This window comes from Moschus berezovskii, chromosome 10, assembly GCF_049115385.1.
Source record: "Moschus berezovskii isolate FMDL1 chromosome 10, NW_MosBer_1.0, whole genome shotgun sequence".
Lineage (NCBI taxonomy): Eukaryota > Metazoa > Chordata > Mammalia > Artiodactyla > Moschidae > Moschus > Moschus berezovskii.
The window spans coordinates 78,562,072-78,581,609 of record NC_142469.1 but is presented as its reverse complement, the minus strand read 5'-3'; the positions used below and the strand labels follow the sequence as shown (position 1 = coordinate 78,581,609).

The window sequence follows — 19,538 nt, the reverse complement described above, 5'->3', positions numbered from 1 at the left end:
ATGTCCATCGAGTCGGTGATACCATCCAGCCATCTCATTCTCTGTCGTCCCCTTCTCCTCCTGCCCCCAATCCCTCCCAGCATCAGAGTCTTTTCCTCTGAGTCAACTCTTCATTTCCCCTTAGGTACAGCATCTTTAAAAATACTCTTTTGCTCTCTCTGACCAACCTAGACATCCCCTCCATGGCACAACAGAGCCAGAGCCAGTTGCTAGTTTGACAGTTTCTCAAAAGTTACAAATTCAAACACATCTTTCTGGTTACTGAAATCACTGACACTTGCTCTTGAACTCTCTTACTGGTACCCCCTCAGCCTGAAACTCCAGGATAAACCTTGCTTTTTCCCTCTCCACATCTACCCCTCACCTTCCTCCTAGTAACCCTGTTGGTTAATTATCCAAGTTCAGTAAGGACTTGTTTCAAGTTCTCTTTATTGAATTCTTTCCTAGCTTTCTTTCAACCATTAGACCAGGAGCTGTCTAAGTATGGTCCACAACCTGCCACTTGTTTGTGTAAATAAAGTTTTATTAGACCACAGCCATGCCCATTCATGTATGTGTTACATATGGCTGCTCTGAGACTCCAGCAGCACAGGTGAGGAGCTGGACAGAGACTGTATGGCCAGAAAACTCAAAATTATTTACTGTCTTGACTTTTCCAAAAAAAAAGTTTGCTGCCCCTGGTTGAGGCCTTTTTCAGCTCACACATAAACTGCTTCAAGGGCCCCTAAACCATCTTCCATGCCAAGTTTCACACTTTCACTAATCTTCCTACCATCTGGTTAATTTTCCTAAAACATCATTTTAAAAATATTATTCTCTTGCTCAAAAATTATGGGACTTTCCATTATGTCCAAGATAAAAGTCCAAAGGCAGGGCAGTATCTCATGTAACTCTGTACTTTACGTTGTGACGAGCACCTTGCTGGACACCAAGCACCTTGTAAATACAGAGTTTGGCTTCAAAGACTCTTGAGTATGGTCTCAGGACTTCCTAGCCTGAGTTCCCACTGCTCTGCATCTTTATCCCCGAAAAGGGGGATTTATTTATTCCTGATTCAGTCATTCTAATCCATCTACAGTTCCCAGGCAGGCTTTACTGCCTTATATTTTGCATTTCTGAGTCTTCATTCTTTTTTTTTTTCTTTTTTAAATCATTTTACTGTTTATACCATAGTCACATTTGAATTGGCAGAACTGTTCCCATGACAGACCAGAGACCTGTTGTTCAAGGAAAAACAAGTGAAGCTTAAGGAGAGATGTCCCATAGTAACTAACACAAGAATGGCTGTAGCAATCTCAGACAATGGTGCCAAGCTGTGTGAGCAGATAGGAACAAAGGGTGCTCCAGAGTAGCTGGCCTACAAATGTGTGTTGGCCTGAGAGCACTGCTGCTTCCTAAAGGGATATTCTTATTAGGTTCAGTAAGCAGATGATATGTAACAGATGTATAATTGAAGTAGGGTGACACTTCTGCAGCACAAATTCTACAGGTTTCGGGACAGGTTCTACAAATTTCATTGGTGATTAACCATTGCTTGATTATGATTCTGCAAAGGTAGATCCCATAAAGAGACATCCAGGGAAATTTTACAACTGGTGAAATTCTTAAGCCAAAAAATAAATAGCCACACATAACAAACCGACACACCATGAATTTAAATGGTGACATGTTAGGCCTTCTGAAAGAACCAGAGCAGGAAAGCTTATTCAAACAGAAGATCTTCATCCTTCTCTTCAGCCAGGAGATTAGCAGGCTCCATCACCTCTCCGGCTGCCCTCCATTGCTCCAAGTCCTTATCAAACTTTTCCTTGAGAATCTTTTTCTTCTCCTGTATTTTCTTTAACCTGTGGAACTCCTCTTGCTCTCTTTCATCCAGTTCTGTGATGATATAAGCAAGGGTACGTTCAATCCGGGGAATGATGACATGTCCAATAGAATTTACACGCCTGTTGGTTATCTTAATAGCTTCATCCAAAGTAACAAAGCAAGTCTGCAGTGAAGCCAGTTCCACCAGTAGTTCCACTGCTTTGGCATAATTCCTCTTCAGTTTAGCCAACTGTTCCCCACCTCTGGCTAAACCAGTCAGTTCATAACTGTCAGTTTCTTCATGATAATGTTCAAATACTGGCAATGTAACACATGCTACATTATCTTTCTTTGCTCTAATCTTTACTTGGGCCTTATTTACATTTTGGATAACTGTGGTGCTGAAGTCCCCTGCTGTGAACTTTGCCTCAGCAAGTGAGAAGACAGCCTCTCTCAACACTTCACCCATCAACATTTTAGTCTCTTTTATCTTCTTAAGGATCTGTCGAAATCGAAGAGTTAAGGCATCAGATTTTTTCTTCAGGAGGTTTCGACCTGTCTGTGCTCCTTTTAACCGAGCCTTCATGATGGTCTGTGCCATTCGCGAGGGAAAGATTTCAATTCGGTCTTTGCCCGACATTCTGACTATGACTGCTCTGCTCGGGTCCCTGGCCGGGCAACCGTGGCTGCAACAAGCCAGCCACTCTGAGTCTTCATTCTTACTATTCACCAGACCAGGACAGGTCCTTTTGTGTCCATACAATTCCATCCTTTCTTTCAAGATCAAATTAAGGTGCGACCTAGCCTATCTAGAATTCCTTTCTTGGTCTTTCTGAAACAGACTTTCCCTGTTAATAGCAGAGTACTTAATATTTTATACAGCTAAATTGGCAATGTTGTTTTGTTTTCTTGCTTAAATTCTGTATTATCATGTGCTTGCCTTTTCATCCCATCTCCCTCAATAATTTAACATCGCACATTATATTAAATGTTCAGGTAAACCTCCTCAAATATTTTTCAGGGAATAAATTTGTAAACAAATGGCTCACTGAAAGCAGATCTGTGATTCTTGGCTCCCCCCCAGAAAACATCTGTCCATATCTAGGGACATTTTTGACTGATTGTCACTAAAGAGAAGGAAGTGGGGGAGGGAAGAAGGTGCTACTGACATCTAGTGGGTGGATACCAGAAATGCTTCTAACCATCACCCAATGCACAGGACAAACCCCTACTACAAAGAATTATCCTCTCTAAATAGGTTAGACATTCAACAATGCTGAAGCTGAGTATCCCTGATGTAGTTCAATCCTTTACTAAACTGGGATCCTAGAATCATCATATCTACAAACATAGCAATGAGAAAATACTACTTGTTGAGTACTTTCTTCTAACTTTGTAACTTTGACAGAAAAGGTCAGTTTTCATTTCAACCCCCCCAAAAAGTAATGCCAAAGAATGTTCAAACTACGGTACAACTGCACTCATTTCACATGTGAGCAAGGTAATGCTCAAAATCCTTCAAGCAGAACGTGAACTGAGAACTTTCAGATGCACCAGTTGGATTTAGAAAACACAGAGGAGCCAGAGATTAAATTGCCAACACGCATTGGGTAACAGAAAAAGCAAAGGAATTCCAAAAAAAAATCTACTTTTGCTTCACTGACTGTGCTAAAGCCTTTGACTGTATGGATCACAACAAACTGTGGAAAATTCTTCAAGAGATGGGAATACCAGACCACCTTACCTACTTCCTGTATGCAGATCAAGAAGCAATAGTTAGAACCGGACATGGAACATGGACTGGTTCCAATTTGGGAAAGGAGTACGTCAAGGCTGTATATTGTCACCCTGCTTATTTAACTTATATGCAGAGTATATCATGCAAAATGCTGGGCTGGATGAAGCACAAGCTGGAATCAAGATTGCCGGGAGAAATATCAACAATTTCAGATATGCAGATGGTACCACTCTAACAGCAGAAAGTAAAGAGGAACTAAAGAGCCTCTTGATAAGGATGAAAGTGGAGAGTGAAAAAGCTGGCTGAAAACTCAACATTCAAAATATGAATCATGGCATCCAGTCCCATCACTTCATGGCAAATAGATGGGGAAAATGTGGAAACAGTGATAGAATTTATTTTCTTGGCTCCAGAATCACTGCAGTGACTGTAACGATGAAATTAAATGACACTTGCTCCTTGGAAGAAAAGCTATGACAACTTAGAGTGTATTAAAAGGCAAATGTCTGTACAGTCAAAGCTATGGTTTCCCCAGTGGTCTTGTATGGACCATAAAGAGGGCTGATGCTTTCGAAATGTGGTGATGAAGAAGATTCTTGAGAGTCCCTTGGACAGCAAGGAGATCAAACCAATCTTTGAGAAATCAACCCAGAATATTCATTGGGAGGACTGGTGCTGAAGCACCAACACTTTGGCCACCCGATGCAAAGGGCTGACTCATTGGAAAAGACCCTGATGCTGGGAACGATTGATAACAGGAGGAGAAGAGGGCAACAGAGGACTAGATGGTTGGATGGCAATTCCAACTCCATGGACATAAGTTTGAGCAAACTCCAGGAGATACTGGAGGACAGGGAAGACTGGCGTGCTGCAGTCCATGGGGGCACAATGAATCAGACACTGCTTAGCAACTGAACAACAACTTTGATAGAAAATAAAGAAGTGAATGATGTTTGAACACCTATTTGGCTGTAAGCTGGTTTTTTCTTCTAAAAGGGGTTAACCCAGTTTCCAGTAACCCAGATATGATATTTGATCATTGGGAAACTTGAAATGAGAGAATTCACTGGCTTTGGTAACATACACTAGTTGTGGCATAATTAAGTGGTTATGGGTGTTATGGTTATGGTTGTGTTAGGATCAAGCTGCTGTCTTATGTAAACTGTCATCTGTAAATGTGAATGCCCTAGAGCTCAGTCCTTTCAATTTATCTCTATCTAGATTTAATCTCTTGGTTATATCAACCAATAATAGTTCTTCAAATATCATCAATACCCTGAAGCCTCCCAAATTTATATTTCAAGTTCAACCTTCTCTCTTCTCTTCCAAATGGTTACGACTGACTCCCCACTCATTTTTCAAATAATAGGTAAAACTTATTATGTCCCTTTTAACCCAGTTGCTTTAATACTTTTCTGGGAAGCTGTCCTTCATTCAGGGACTCCACAATTCAATCTTCCTCTATCTTGGAGCCCGACCATCTTTACGTGTCACCTCCTCCTCATTTTCTAAACACTAGGCAAACACAGAGACTACAGAATCAGGCACAGGTTTCTCACTGCCTCAGTCTGTAAATAACACATTCATCATTTCCCTTAAACTAGCTATACCACCCTGTCTAAGGGTAAGGAGTCCAGGAAGGATAGTCCCAGATGCACCAGAAAAAAGTATGAAACAGAATTGGTGAAGGCATAGCAATATGCCTGGTCTGTTGCTGGGTCTAAAACTGAACTCCTGATCTCCAGCCTCAACCTGTTTCTAACTCATTCCATCTCGGTAAATGCCTAACCCCACCCTTCCCACTGCTCAGGATCAAAGACCTGGAAGTCAAGGTCTTTCTCTCACAATCCATATCCAACCTGTCAGCAAGTCCTCTCAGCTCTAGGTTCAAACCATATCCTGAATTCAACCATTTCTCGCTACTTCTACTGTTATCTTGTCCACTTCACATCTGAATGTTTAGCATAGCCCAGTTTCTACTCTTGATCTCAAAGAGACCATTTTCAACACAGCAGACATTCTGATCTTTTAAAAACTTAAGTCCCATCATGACATCCCTAAGCTCACCCTCAAATTGTTTCCCATGTAACTCAGAGAAAAGCTCAAGCTCTTACAATGGCCTAAACACCTCGACACAAACTGTACTCCTCACCCACACACTCCCATCATGATCACTTCCTTGTCTCCCGCCTTGACTACCCCACTACTGGCACCAACACTGGCCTCCTTTCTATGCCCTGACCGTATCAGGTACGGGGCCACCTCACTTTTTTCATAGTTACTGTCCCTTCTAACCAAAACTCACTTTCCCCAGATACCCAGGTGGCTCCTTCAAGTCCATGCACAATGCCATCTTCTCAGTGACAGCCTCAGTTCAGTTCAGTTGCTCAATCGTGTCCAACTCTCTGCGACCCCATGGACTGCATGCAGCACGCCAAGCTTCCATGTCTTTCACCAACTCCTGGAACTTGCTCAAACTCACGTCCATCAAGTCAGTGATGCCAATCAACCATCTCATCCTCTGTCACCCTCTTCTCCTCCTGCCTTCAATCTTTCCCAGCATCAGGGTCTTTTCCAATGAGTCAGTTATTCACATCAGGTGGCCAAACTATCGGAGCTTCAGCATCAGTCCTTCCAATGAATATTCAGGACTGATTTCCTTTAGGAAGCCCCCTGACTACTCTCCAAAGCCCACACCTTGCCCCACCCACACACCTTAGCTCCAGAATGTCCTGTCCCTCTCCCTGCTTCATTTGGTTTTTCTGGATGCACTATTACTTTCTAGTATCTAATATTGTTTTCCTGTTCATCTCTCCCTGCTAAAGTATAATAAACTCCATGAGAATCATATGTGTCTATTTTGTCCGCCGAGTATCTCCAACATTTAAAACCATGCTTCAAATACAGCAGCTCCTCACAAATATTCATTGAGTAAATTAGTAGCCATTGCCCAAATCTCATTTCAAACTATTGGTAACTCTAGAACTTAATAACTTACAACCACATATTAAGCTAAAACTTGGGCAGGACAAAAATTGTAATATACTCATTGTTTAAACTTTAGCAAAGTTCCTGACAGAGAGTAAACAGTAATTATTGGTTTAATTGAATCTGTTGAATTATTATCAATTTTAATACATTCGGCTATCTTACTGCTCCCTGTTCTAAAGATTTAGCCATAACAATTGTGTGGCTGACTTGTAATCATAGTGAAATAACTTATATTTCCCTCCATATTTTAAAAATTTTTTCCTTTTGGTTAAATAATTTGAAATCAAGTTGCATTGTGACAAGGTTGTGACAGCTAGAAAGCTGTGATGATGCAGTGTGAGCTTGCCAGCTCTTATTCCAGAATCCGTGCTGCTGCACACATTGTCTTATCTGCTTTCATCAACGTAAATGGCTTTCAGATGCTTCAGTACATCTGATGTCTTAAAGACACTACTTGGTAATTTCACCATTTAGGTACTCTATTATCTAATTGCAAAGTAAAGCTATAATTGGTAATTGGGAGCTACATCAATTCTGAAACTGACTCAACTTTAAGCAGAATTCTGCTGAATTCTGAAGTACATTATCTAGTTGGATGCTATAAAAAGTACATGTAATAACCATTACATGTTATAGTTCTTTTGACTAATTAAAAGGCCAAGTTCTTCCAAACAGATTTGTAGCCTCAAAACCAATAAGCTGATTTTGGCTATTGGAATAAAATAGCACTGTGTGCATGATGCTTAAATTGATTAGACTATCCAAGATAAAAAATAATAGAAGATTAATAGGATTTCTAGATATTGATAATGCTACACTATCAAAAATGAAAAAGTGATTTTAAACTGAAACTAATAAAAATAATTCTTTTCTTGCATAGAGTTGAAACACTGATAGAAGTTGTTGATTCTGAAGCTCTGCATCTAGATGGAAAGTTTGTTGGTATATTCAGTTCCATACAACAGTTAAAAACCTGTCCAAATAGCTCAGAGAGCAGTTCAGGTTTTAAAGATGATCTAGTGGCTACAGGCGAAAATGATACTGTAGAATCTCTAATAACAAAGAGCTGAGGAATAATTCTAAATTCATTTGGTAATCCAGGGGTGAAAAACAGACAGAAAAGAGGTTAGTTTATTAAGCTAACTCTGGAATTTTAATATGCATTATTAAAATAGCAAGTTTGATGTAAGAAAATAAATACTAGTAATGTCTACATATATATATATATATGAACTTCTAAAAATACTGCTGAAACACATGATATAAAATATGAATTCAAGGGATGTGACTTAATTTAGACCTCACTAATTGAAATATGCCATCAGTAATGTAAGTTAACTGATCCAGTAATAATGTAGGAAAATTCAGGCCCTTAATTTTAATATTCAGTTCAGTTCAGTTCAGCAGCTCAGTCGTCCAACTCCTTGCGACCCCATGAATCGCAGCACGCCAGGCCTCCCTGTCCATCACCAAATCCCGGAGTTCACCCAAGCTCATGTCCATCGAGTCGGCGATGCCATCAAGCCATCTCATTCCCTGTTGTCCCCTTCTAGAACAGTCCTGGGTGTTCACTGGAAAGACTGATGCTAAAGCTGAAACTCCAATACTTTGGCGACCTAATGCGAAGAGTTGACTCACTGGAAAATGTTTAATATTAGGGAATGCAATTGTATCATAAACTATAATTTATTTTACTTCATTTTATTTAGTAAACACTAATATCGATAAAGGACAGAAATGGTATGGACCTAACAGAAGCAGAAGATATTAAGAAGAGGTGGCAAGAATACACAGAAGAACTGTACAAAAAAGATCTTCACGACCAAGATAATCACGATGGCGTGATCACTCACCTGGAGCCAGACATCTTGGAATGTGAAGTCAGGTGGGCCTTAGGAAGCATCACTACAAACAAAGCTAGTGGAGGTGATGGAATTCCAATTGAACTATTTCAAATCCTGAAAGATGATTCTGTGAAAGTACTGCACTCAATATGCCAGCAGATTTGGAAAACTCAGCAGTGGCCACAGGACTGGAAAAGGTCAGTCTCCATTCCAATCCCAAAGAAAGGGAATGCCAAAGAATGCTCAAATTACTGCACAACTGCACTCATTTCACACGCTAGCAAAGTAATGCTCAAAATTCTCCAAGCCAGGCTTCAACAGTATGTGAACCGTGAACTCCCAGATGTTCAAGCAGGTTTCAGAAAAGGCAGAGGCACCAGAGATCAAATTGCCAACATTCGCTGGATCATGGAGAAAGCAAGAGAGTTCCAGAAAACCATCTATTTCTGCTTCATTGACTATGCCAAAGCCTTTGACTGTGTGGATCACAATAAACTGTGGAACATTCTGAAAGAGATGGGAATCCCAGACCACCTGACCTGCCTCTTGAGAAACCTTTATGCAGGTCAGGAAGCAACAGTCAGAACTGTACATGGAACAACAGACTGGTTCCAAACAGGAAAAGGAGTACATCAAGGCTGTATATTGTCACCTTGCTTATTTAACTTATATGCAGAGTACATCATGAGGAACGCTGGGCTGGAAGAAGCACAAGCTGGAATCAAGATTGCCGGGAGAAATATCAATAACCTCAGATATGCAGATGACACCACCCTTATGGCAGAAAGTGAAGAGGAACTCAAAAGCCTCTTGAGGAAAGTGAAAGAGGAGAGTGAAAAGGTTGGCTTGAAGCTCAACATTTAGAAAACTAAGATCATGGCATCTGATACCATCACTTCATGGGAAATAGATTGAAAAACAGTGGAAACAGTGTCAGACTTTATTTTTCGGGGGCTCCAAAATCACTGCAGATGCTGACTGCAGCCAGGAAATTAAAAGACGTTTACTCCTTGGAAGGAAAGTTATGACCAACCTAGATAGCATATTAAAAAGCAGAGACATTACTTTGCCAACCAAGGTCTGCCTAGTCAAGGCTATGGTTTTTCCCGTGGTCATGTATGGATGTGAGAGTTGGACTGTGAAGAAAGCTGATCGCCGAAGAATTGATGCTTTTGAACTGTGGTGCTGGAGAAGACTCTTGAGAGTCCCTTGGACTGCAAGCAGATCCAACCAGTTCATTCTAAAGGAGATCAATCCTGGGTGTTCATTGGAAGGACTGATGCTGAAGCTGAAACTCCAATACTTTGGCCACCTCATGCGACAAGTTGACTCACTGGAAAAGACTCTGATGCTGGGAAGGATTGGGGGTGGGAGGAGACGGGGACGACAGAGAATGAGATGGCTGGATGGCATCACCGACTCGATGGACATGAGTTTGAGTGAACTCCGGGAGTTGGTGATGGACAGGGAGGCCTGGCGTGCTGTGATTCATGGGGTCACAAAGAATCGGTCATGACTGAGTGACTGAACTGAACTGAACTGAATATTTTACTGTGTAACATATAGTACTTAAACTTATAAACAATATTTTTTTAAACCTTCTAGCTTCATGGTAAATTTAGGCCAAATGCCCTCTCACTTTGATATGAATAAGTCAGACTAGAAAAAATCTGTGGAAATCTTTAAGAAAGACTAAAATTTTTCAATATGTAAGGATACTTTTCAGTTCAGTTCAGTTCAGTCGCTCAGTCGTGTCCGACTCTTTGCGACCCCATGAATCACAGCACACCAGGCCTCCCTGTCCATCACCAACTCCCGGAGTTCTCTCAAACTCATGTCCATCGAGTCGGTGATGCCATCCAGCCATCTCATTCTCTGTCGTCCCCGTCTCCTCCTGGCCCCAATCCTCCCAGCATCAGAGTCTTTTCTAGTGAGTCAACTCATTGCATGAGGTGGCCAAAGTATTGGAGCTTCAGCTTTAGCATCAGTCCTTCCAAAGGATACTCTAGGAGTTATAAAAACATACATACTGATTAGTCATTATTTGAATACAAAGAATATATTTCAGAGTATCAAAGGAATTTCTGATTGTTAATAAAATACTGCTCTGCATAATCTATATTCATGTTTATTTCTATTAGTAAGAGCAACATGTCATTAAAAACTGTAGTGAGCTATAACTGGGTATAACAAACTGCTTCTAAGTAATTATAAAATTCTAATAAAGAACTTCAAATATGAAAGTTAAATTTTACTTTAATTGCTTACCTATTAAAATTTCCTAGATCCTCTAAACCAGACTGCAAAAAGTAATCCAGATAAATGCAAAAAAAAAAAAAAATACTAAGGACCAAAATTTGTTTTGATCACATGCTGTTAAAAACTAGTGTTACATGTTATACGCAACGGTTTTAAGTAAGTGATAAATGAATTCATGAGTCAGTAATCCATTCAGAGAATAACATCTTGGCTTTCTAAAATTTGTCAGGCTATTCACTAACATACCTTACTAACAGTTATAAAAGCTTTTGAAGGAAACATTTACTGAATGTCAGTAAGAATTGTGCTAAAAAGGAAGGATACAAGATGATCATGACCCATTATTACTCTTAAGAAGTTTATAATCTAGTACCGAGGCAAATAAACAGACAAGATTTCAGCTCTGTGGGGTACGTCCTGGGGTAGAGAGGTAAATGCCAAAGGTTACAGCAGCACAGTGCAGGGGCCCCTGACCCAGAGCAACTGACTGCCTGGGGAATAAAGAGGAAACCTGAGAGCCTTACTCAAGGGAGTGAAACCCATAATGAGTCTTCAAGATTTCCATGTTCTCCAGTAAGGGAGAGACTCATCTGGGAAGAGGCTAGAGTACTAGCAAAGACACAGAAACCACAGAGACTATGCAAGATTCAGGGAACCAAGAGAAGCCAAAACTAAAACTATAGATACAGGCAAGCAATGAAGTTTGAGTGCTTTACTACACACTTTGGATTTTTCTCTTGAAGGCAAGAAAGAGCCTGTGAAGGTTATTAAGTAGAATAAGGATGGGATTAGATATGTAAAGGGCTTCCCTGATAGCTCAGTTGGTAAAGAATCCACCTGCAATGTAGAAAACCCCTGTTTGATCCCTGGGTCCAAAAGATCCACTGGAGAAGGGATAGGCACCCACTCCAGTGTTCTTGGGCTTCCCTTGTGGCTCAGCTGGTAAAGAATCCGCCTGCAATGCAGGAGACCTGGGTTCAATCCCTGGGTTGGAAAAATCCCCTGGAGAAGGGAAAGGCTACCCATTCTAGTATTCTGGCCTGGAGAATTCCATGGACTGTATAGTCCATGGGGTCACAAAGAGTTGGACACGACTGGACTGAGCGAATTTCACTTTAGGAATGTAAATTAGGAAGACCACTCTAGAAAAAACTTAAACCAGAAAAATACAGGAGATAAAAATAAAGATCAAAAATAAGGATTTAGAACCAAAAGAACAACTTTGAGAGATACTAAAAATTAAGAATGGTCCCATTTGTTTATTTTACTTTTATTTCCAATATTCTGGGAGGTGGGTCTTGGAGGATCCTGCTGTGATTTATGTCGGAGAGTGTTTTGCCTATGTTCTCCTCTAGGAGTTTTATAGTTTCTGGTCTTACATTTAGCTCTCTAATTCATTTTGAGTTTATTTTTGTGTATGGTGTTAGGAAGTGTTCTAGTTTCATTCTTTTACAAGTGGCTGACCAGTTTTCCCAGCACCACTTGTTAAAGAGACTGTCTTTTCTCCATTTCATATTCTTGCTTCCTTTGTCAAAGATAAGGTGTCCATAGGTGCATGGATTTATCTCTGAGCTTTCTATTTTGTTCCATTGATCTATATTTCTGTCTTTATGCCAGTACCATACTGTCTTGATGACTGTGGCTTTGTAGTAGAGCCTGAAGTCCGGCAGGTTAATTCCCTCAGTTCCATTCATCTTCCTCAAGATTGCTTTGGCTATTCGAGGTTTTTTGTATTTCCATACAAATTGTGAGATTATTTGTTCTAGTTCTGTGAAAAATATCGTTGGTAGCTTGATAGGGATTGCATTGAATGTATAAATTATTTTGGGTAGTATACTCATTTTCACAATATTTATTCTTCCAATCCACAAACACGGTATATTTCTCCATCAGTGTCCTCTTTGATTACTTTCACCACTGTTTTATAGTTTTCTATGTACAAGTCTTTTGTTTCTTTAGGTAGATATATTCCTAAGTATTTAATTCTTTTCATTGCAACAGTGAATGGAAGAGTTTCCTTAATTTCTCTTTCTATTTTCTCATTATTAGTGTATAGGAAGGCAAGGGATTTCTGTGTGTTGATTTTATATCCTGCAACTTTACTGTATTCATTGATTAGCTCTAGTAGTTTTCTGGTAGAGTCTTTAAGGTTTTCTGTGTAGAGGATCATGTCATCAGCGAACAGTGAAAGTTTTACTTCTTTTCCAGTTTGTATTCCTTTTATGTCTTTTTCTGCTCTGATTGCTTTGGCATTAAAAGCAAAAATAAACAAATGGGACCTAATTAAAATCAAAAGCTTCTGCACAGCAAAGGAAACTATAAGCAAGGTGAAAAGACAGCCTTCAGAATGGGAGAAAATAATAGCAAATGAAACAACTGACAAAGAATTAATCTCCAAAATATACAAGCAGCTCCTGCAGCTCAATTCCAGAAAAATAAATGACCTAATCAAAAAATGGGCCAAAGAACTAAACAGACATTTCTCCAAAGAAGACATAAAGATGGCTAACAAACACATGAAAAAATGCTCAACATCCCTCATCATCAGAGAAATGCAAATCAAAACCACAATGAGATACCATTTCACACCAGTCAGAGTGGCTGCTATCCAAAAGTCTACATGCAATAAATTCTGGAGAGGGTGTGGAGAAAAGGGAACCCTCTTACACTGTTGGTGGGAATGCAAACTAGTACAGCCACTATGGAGAACAGTGTGGAGATTCCTCAAAAAACTGGAAATAGAACTGCCATATGATCCAGCAATCGCACTCCTGGGCGTATACACCGAGGAAACCAGAATTGAAAGAGACACATGTACTCCAGTGTTCATTGCAGCACTGTTTATAATAGCAAGGACATGGAAGCAACCTAGATGTCCATCTGCAGACGAATGGATAAGAAAGCTTTGGTACATATACACAATGGAGTATTTTTCAGCCATCAAAAAGAATGCATTTGAATCAGTTCTAATGAGGTGGATGAAATTGGAGCCTATTATACAGAGTGAAGTAAGCCAGAAAGAAAAATATCAATACAGTATACTAACGCATATATATGGAATTTAGAAAGATGGTAACCTTAACCCTGCATAAGAGACAGTAAAAGAGACATAGGTGTATAGAACAGTCTTTGGGACTCTGTGGGAGAGGGTGAAGGTGGGATGATTGGGGAGAATGGCATTGAAGCATGTGTATTATCATATGTGAAACGAATCACCAGTCCAGGTTTGAAGCATGATACAGGATGCTCGGGGCTGGTGCACAGGGATGACCTGGAGGGAAGATATGGGGAGGAGGGAGGTGGGAGGGGGGTTCAAGAAGGGGAACACATGTACACCCGGGGCGGATTCATGTCAATGTATGGCAAAACCAATCAATATATTACTGTAAAGTAATTAGCCTCCAATAATAAATAAATAAAATTAAGAATGGATAGGATTTTGAAATGGAGATGAAGGGGAAAAGGATGACTTCCAGTTTTCCGAATGAACTTACTCAGTAGCTGATGATGCCATTCACTAAGACAGAAGAGAGGAGAAATGGGGAAAAACTGGGAGAGGAAAGCTGGTGGGTTCAGTTCAGTTTTTATCTGCTGAGTGTACAGACCCTTGTGCTCCAAAGCAGCTATGTCTCCTAGAAGGCAGCTGAATGTGCAAGAATGAACACACATACTCATTAAAAACCAACTGATTTTAGGGCCAGATAAAAATAGCTGAAACTCCAGTACTTTGGCCACTTGATGCGAAGAACTGACTCATTGGAAAAGACCCTAATGCTAGGAAAGATCGAAGGCGGGAGGAGAAGGGGATGACAGAGGATGAGATGGTTGGACAGCATCACCAACTCGATGGACATGAGTCTGAGTAAGCTCTGGGAGTTGATAATGGACAGGGAGACCTGGCATACTGAAGTCTATGGGGTCACAAAGAGTTGGACACAACTGAGCGACTGAACTGAAAAATAGGTTCAATTCTAATCTCTGCTACTTAAAAGCTGGTTGACCTTAATATTCTCCAAGCCACAATCTTTCTGTAAAATGGTAACCATAACAAACACGAAGCAAGGACATGGTAAGGATTGAAGTCAGTATACAGAAAATGCTAGATGAGGATAAAATGTGCAATAAATGACACCTCTTGCTACATCATAGAGAAAAAACTTTTCTTTGAAGCAAAATAGCTATAAATAAATTCTCTTTCTTTTTATTATGAACTTTTTAAAAATTTCAGCCTATTTGCCCTGTATCTTAATAAATGCCAAGCATTTTTTCAAAAAGCTTTGAGACATTAATCAATATACTCTGCAAGATTTAAAGTCATTTAAAGATTTCATTCAAATAGGAATCACTTCACCCTAATGGGAGTTTATTCTATGGCGATGAAAGTCCAAACAAGAAAATTCAAATGTATTTAAGGCATGTGGACATAATGGGGAAAGCTTTGGACTTGGAGTCAGAAGACTGTTGTGAAGTCCCAACTCTGACTTGGGACTTAATAGTCCCAAGCATCCCTTTACACATGCACAAGATGAACAATTTGGCCCGTATGTTCTGCTAAGTCTAAGGATGCTGAAGGAGAAGAATTTATGATGTTTTCAAAATTAAAGCCATTAAGCCATGAACCCTTGACACAAACTTCACATTTCCTGTGGGTTAAAAGAGACGAACCCACTCCTGATGACCAGAGAGCAGAGGCTTCCATTCTGACTCTGATTGGATCATCATGCACAGGGGGAGAGTTAAGTACTGGGGAGGAAGAAAAAGAAAGAAGAATGAGAGCAATCTTTCCTTCTCTCGAAATCTCTCCCACTCCTACCACCAATTCAGCAGCTGGGTTCGAGCTGAAAGACCAGAAGGTCAGTCACTCAAGATTTCTGATTCTCAAACCTGGCTGAACATGAACAACACTGAGAACTTAATTTTTTTAAAAAAAGACCAAATTCCACAGCATTAAAATATCACTAGGAGTAAACCCCATATGATTTACAGGGGTTGGGTTTCATTTTGTAAAGAGTGATATGAAGCATCTTATGTAATAACCTCACTCTAATGTTAAACCTAAGACTACATTGTCTTTCGGAGAAGGCAATGGCAACCCATTCCAGTATTCTTGCCTGGAAAATCCCATGGACGGAGGAGCCTGGTAGGCTGCAGTCCACGGGGTGAGTCCGACTCAACTGAGTGACTTCACTTTCACTTTCCACTTTCACGCATTGGAAAAGGAAATGGCAACCCATTTCAGTGTTCTTGCCTTTAGAATCCTAGGGCGGGGGAGCCTGGTGGGCTGCGGTCTATGGAGTCACACAGAGTCAGACACGACTGAAGTGCCTTAGCAGCAACAGCATATTGTCTTTAGCTTCATTTAACTGTGCTAAATGAAAAATTTGTTCTTAAGTATACACACACACACCCTAAGGTAATTAACTGGATCATCCTGGTTTGCACGGACTCTACTGGCTTTAGCTTTAAAAGTTCCAAGTCACAGGAAACTCCTGGGTCCTTGGAAAACAGGGACAGAAGGTCAATCTAGCTCACACACACACGCATACACGCACACATACACATTCTTACACAGATGGACACAAACTTTTAAGTAATGCCCAGTGTGTCAGAACAAAGTACAGATAGACAGTAGCCCTCTCATGAAGCATCGCCACTAAGATGATGTCATCATTCACTCAGGTACATGGTCACACTGGGATCAAAAGACAGGCAGTGAATGGCATGGGTGACTTATCATCATGCTGACTACCATCCATTTCACTAGAGCCCATGCTACTAATATTTAAGTTCAATAACCAGCATTTAAAAAACTACTTTGAAGCCCCTGCTTCCCAACTGCCTTTTGTCTACTTTTGTAAAAACTCAGGCATTTTTGAGAAATAATCACTACTATTTGAAGAATTTTTAATGGTCTTTGTAATTTTTTGTTACATTTTTCCTGAAATGATACCAAGTGAAATTAAATAATAATATATAAAGACATTAGACAATGGTCATATCTGTCTATAAATTAAAAACTTAATTATCATGTCATTTAAATGAAACACTAATAGAAAACTAACTTGGAACAACATCTATACATCAGAATGCACATTACTCTGAATTTTCAAATTGAACTCATTTCCGAAATCATTTCTGGAGCCATATTATTATAACAAATATACTGTCCTTTGTTGCCTGATGGGAACATAAGATTCTAAGATCTAATCATGATCATACAAGCAAATAATACACACATGGTAAATATACATCTCCTCATTTGTGACATCACTAATTGTCTGTGGGCAGAACAGCTTGGATGCAACTGGTGGTACTGTGGGAATGGGGAGTGAAGGGAGAACCTCCCACTGACTCCCAATGAACACACCAAAGGACTAGTGTCACGAAGACACTACTAATAAATTAGGAGGAGAGGCTATATAAGTCCTTTCCCATTGAGAAATCTGAATTTTAGAATGGTTGCCACCAATCTCGTGCATTCCTCCCTGGGCAAAGTGAAAGTCACTCAGTCGAGTCTGACTCTTTGTGACTCCATGGACTATACAGTCCATGGAATTCTCCAGGCCAGAATACTGGAGTGGGCAGCCTTTCCCTTCTCCAGGGGATCTTTCCAACCCAGGGATTGAACCCAGGTCTCCTGCACTGCATGTGGATTCTTTATCAGCTGAGCCACAGGGAAGCCCTGCAAAGACTTAGCAAAATAAGGAAATCCCTTCAGGACTGTGGTTGCCATCCTCAAAGTGAACAATAGGCATGCAAGTGATATGCTTCACCTTTCATACTTCTGACATTCACCATCCAAATACCTCGGGAATAAAACACAATAAAGGAGGTGTGTAAAACTCTTTAGACAGTAAAGAACACTTTGCACAATTTCAATGCCCTCATCTTTCTATCATTGTCTTTACAGGAAGACAATCAAGGAAGACCTCAAAATATGATATCATTAAGCAGAAATAGTATACATTTCCAAAGGTATGTTTTATGATCTTGAAAGAGGATTCAAAATTTGACTAAAAATATGTTTAACAAAAAAATTGCTTTTTACAATATATCCCTTCCAGTATGATTTTGAGTCGTCTTACCACAACATTTTTCAGTAAAACTGAGATTGAATTACGACTTACGGATTGCTCATTTAAATCCTGGGAGTCTTCCATGTGGTTTTCTTACTTCTCCTGCCACCCCCAAGTAGAAGCAGCTTCCTCCAATTAAAAATGGACTATCTGAAACAAAACGATGAAAATAAAGTGGAAAAATGAAAAAGTCACCTTTTAAAATTATTTGTAAAATTACCAAAACTTTGATTTACGTGATAATAATCTTGTAGAAACATTATTTTTCAAGAACAAAATTTCTTAGTATTGTTCCCATATCTGATAGAAATGATGACCTTGAAAATCACATCATAGCAATACTGAGATAAGTAAACAGCTACTTAGACATCCTGCAGGTAAACAAAAGCATTTGAGGACAACTTCAGAGACCCAGGGAGGAGTAAACACCCAGTGTGCTATTTTGCTGAGAGAAGTCTGTCATTAAGCAATTGACAAAAGTCTGTGTTTTGTGTTAGTCGCTCAGTCATATCCAACTCTTTGAGACCCCATTAACTGTAGCCCGCCAGGCTCCTCTGTCCATGGGATTCTCCAAGCAATAATACTGAAGTGGGTTGCCATTTCCTTCTCCAAAAGTCTGTATTAACCACTCATTTTGTAAAGAATATAAAATTGAAAAAATATAACGTGTATTTTAATATGACAGCTCTATACTACAGGAAAATTTGTCTCAATTGCCAGATGATCATATTTTGTTCTAAAAAATATAATGTGTAAAATGCATGTACAACTTTTTAAAAATAATGAAAATAAGACTACCATGATAAAAAGGTGTTACAGGAATATGTAAGAAGGAAAACTGGTCAGTAAACTACTCAAAAAATGTTCATCTTTACTTGATATCATACAGTAAAAATTTTCCAGACAGACTGAAGTCTAAAAATACTCTAAGAAAAACAGGCATATATATTTTAAATTTCCATATAGAGAAGACTTATAGAAGCAGTGGAATATAACACAAAAAAAGCCAAACACCCTCTTGAGTTCCCCCACACATACACAATTAATCACAATTAAAAGATACATGAAAATATAAAAGTACCTCTGCAAATATCAAACATAGTAAGTTAATGTTCTTGACATAATAAAGAGCTCTTACAATCTAAACAGAAAAGCATATGCACTCCTACAGAAAAATGGTCAATCACCACAAAACAATATTCAAGCTCACTAATCTATGAAATGCACTTTAAATTAGTAATGATACATTTCTAGCCCTTCATATTCTAATTCTAAAATAAAATTAAAGGAATATGAGTTTATAAAAAGATCTCTATAAAAGTGTTCATTATAGGCATAAACACAGATATAAATTATTAAACTTACGTTTCAAGGAATATTTAGAGACATCAAAAGTTTTCAAAGATATCATTTAAGTGGAAAATAAATATTCCAGTCTGCAGAAACAATATGTTCCCAACTCACTTTACAGAACATTCAACATATTGGAGGGGTTTTACTTGGCTTTAAGTATTCCCTACTACAACTAGAGAAGCGTGGTTTTAGGTTCTTGTCATTTCTGCCCTACAGTACAGTCTTTAATAAACCAGTTACTTTATTAGAACATAGACATTTTAAAATGTACATTGTTTTACATATACACGAACACAGAGACACAAATCAAAGATTCTTTTCTAAAATTTTCTCTAATTTAAATTTTTAAAAGTCATAAAATGGGAATGGCAACTTATATGTATGTATTGTGACAGTCTCAATAAGAAACTGATTACAAATACTCCAAAACCAGAGAGGTTTCATTTTTAAAGAAAAGCACTATTTTAAAGG

At 39.2% G+C, this 19,538-nt stretch overlaps 1 protein-coding gene and 1 pseudogene across 12 annotated transcripts in view; both read right to left on the bottom strand.

The window, feature by feature from the left end:
• Positions 1–19,538, bottom strand: part of EYA4 (EYA transcriptional coactivator and phosphatase 4) — a 383,860-nt gene that overhangs the window by 289,963 nt on the left and 74,359 nt on the right. For all 12 annotated transcript variants that reach the window (XM_055432873.2, XM_055432871.2, XM_055432870.2 and 9 more), the window contains one exon: positions 17,766–17,864. In XM_055432873.2, the coding sequence (XP_055288848.1) occupies positions 17,766–17,798 (33 nt within the window). In that variant the 5' untranslated portion in view covers positions 17,799–17,864. The remainder of the gene's footprint in view (positions 1–17,765; positions 17,865–19,538) is intronic.
• On the bottom strand, positions 1,703–3,179 carry LOC148776340 (V-type proton ATPase subunit D pseudogene; annotated as a pseudogene).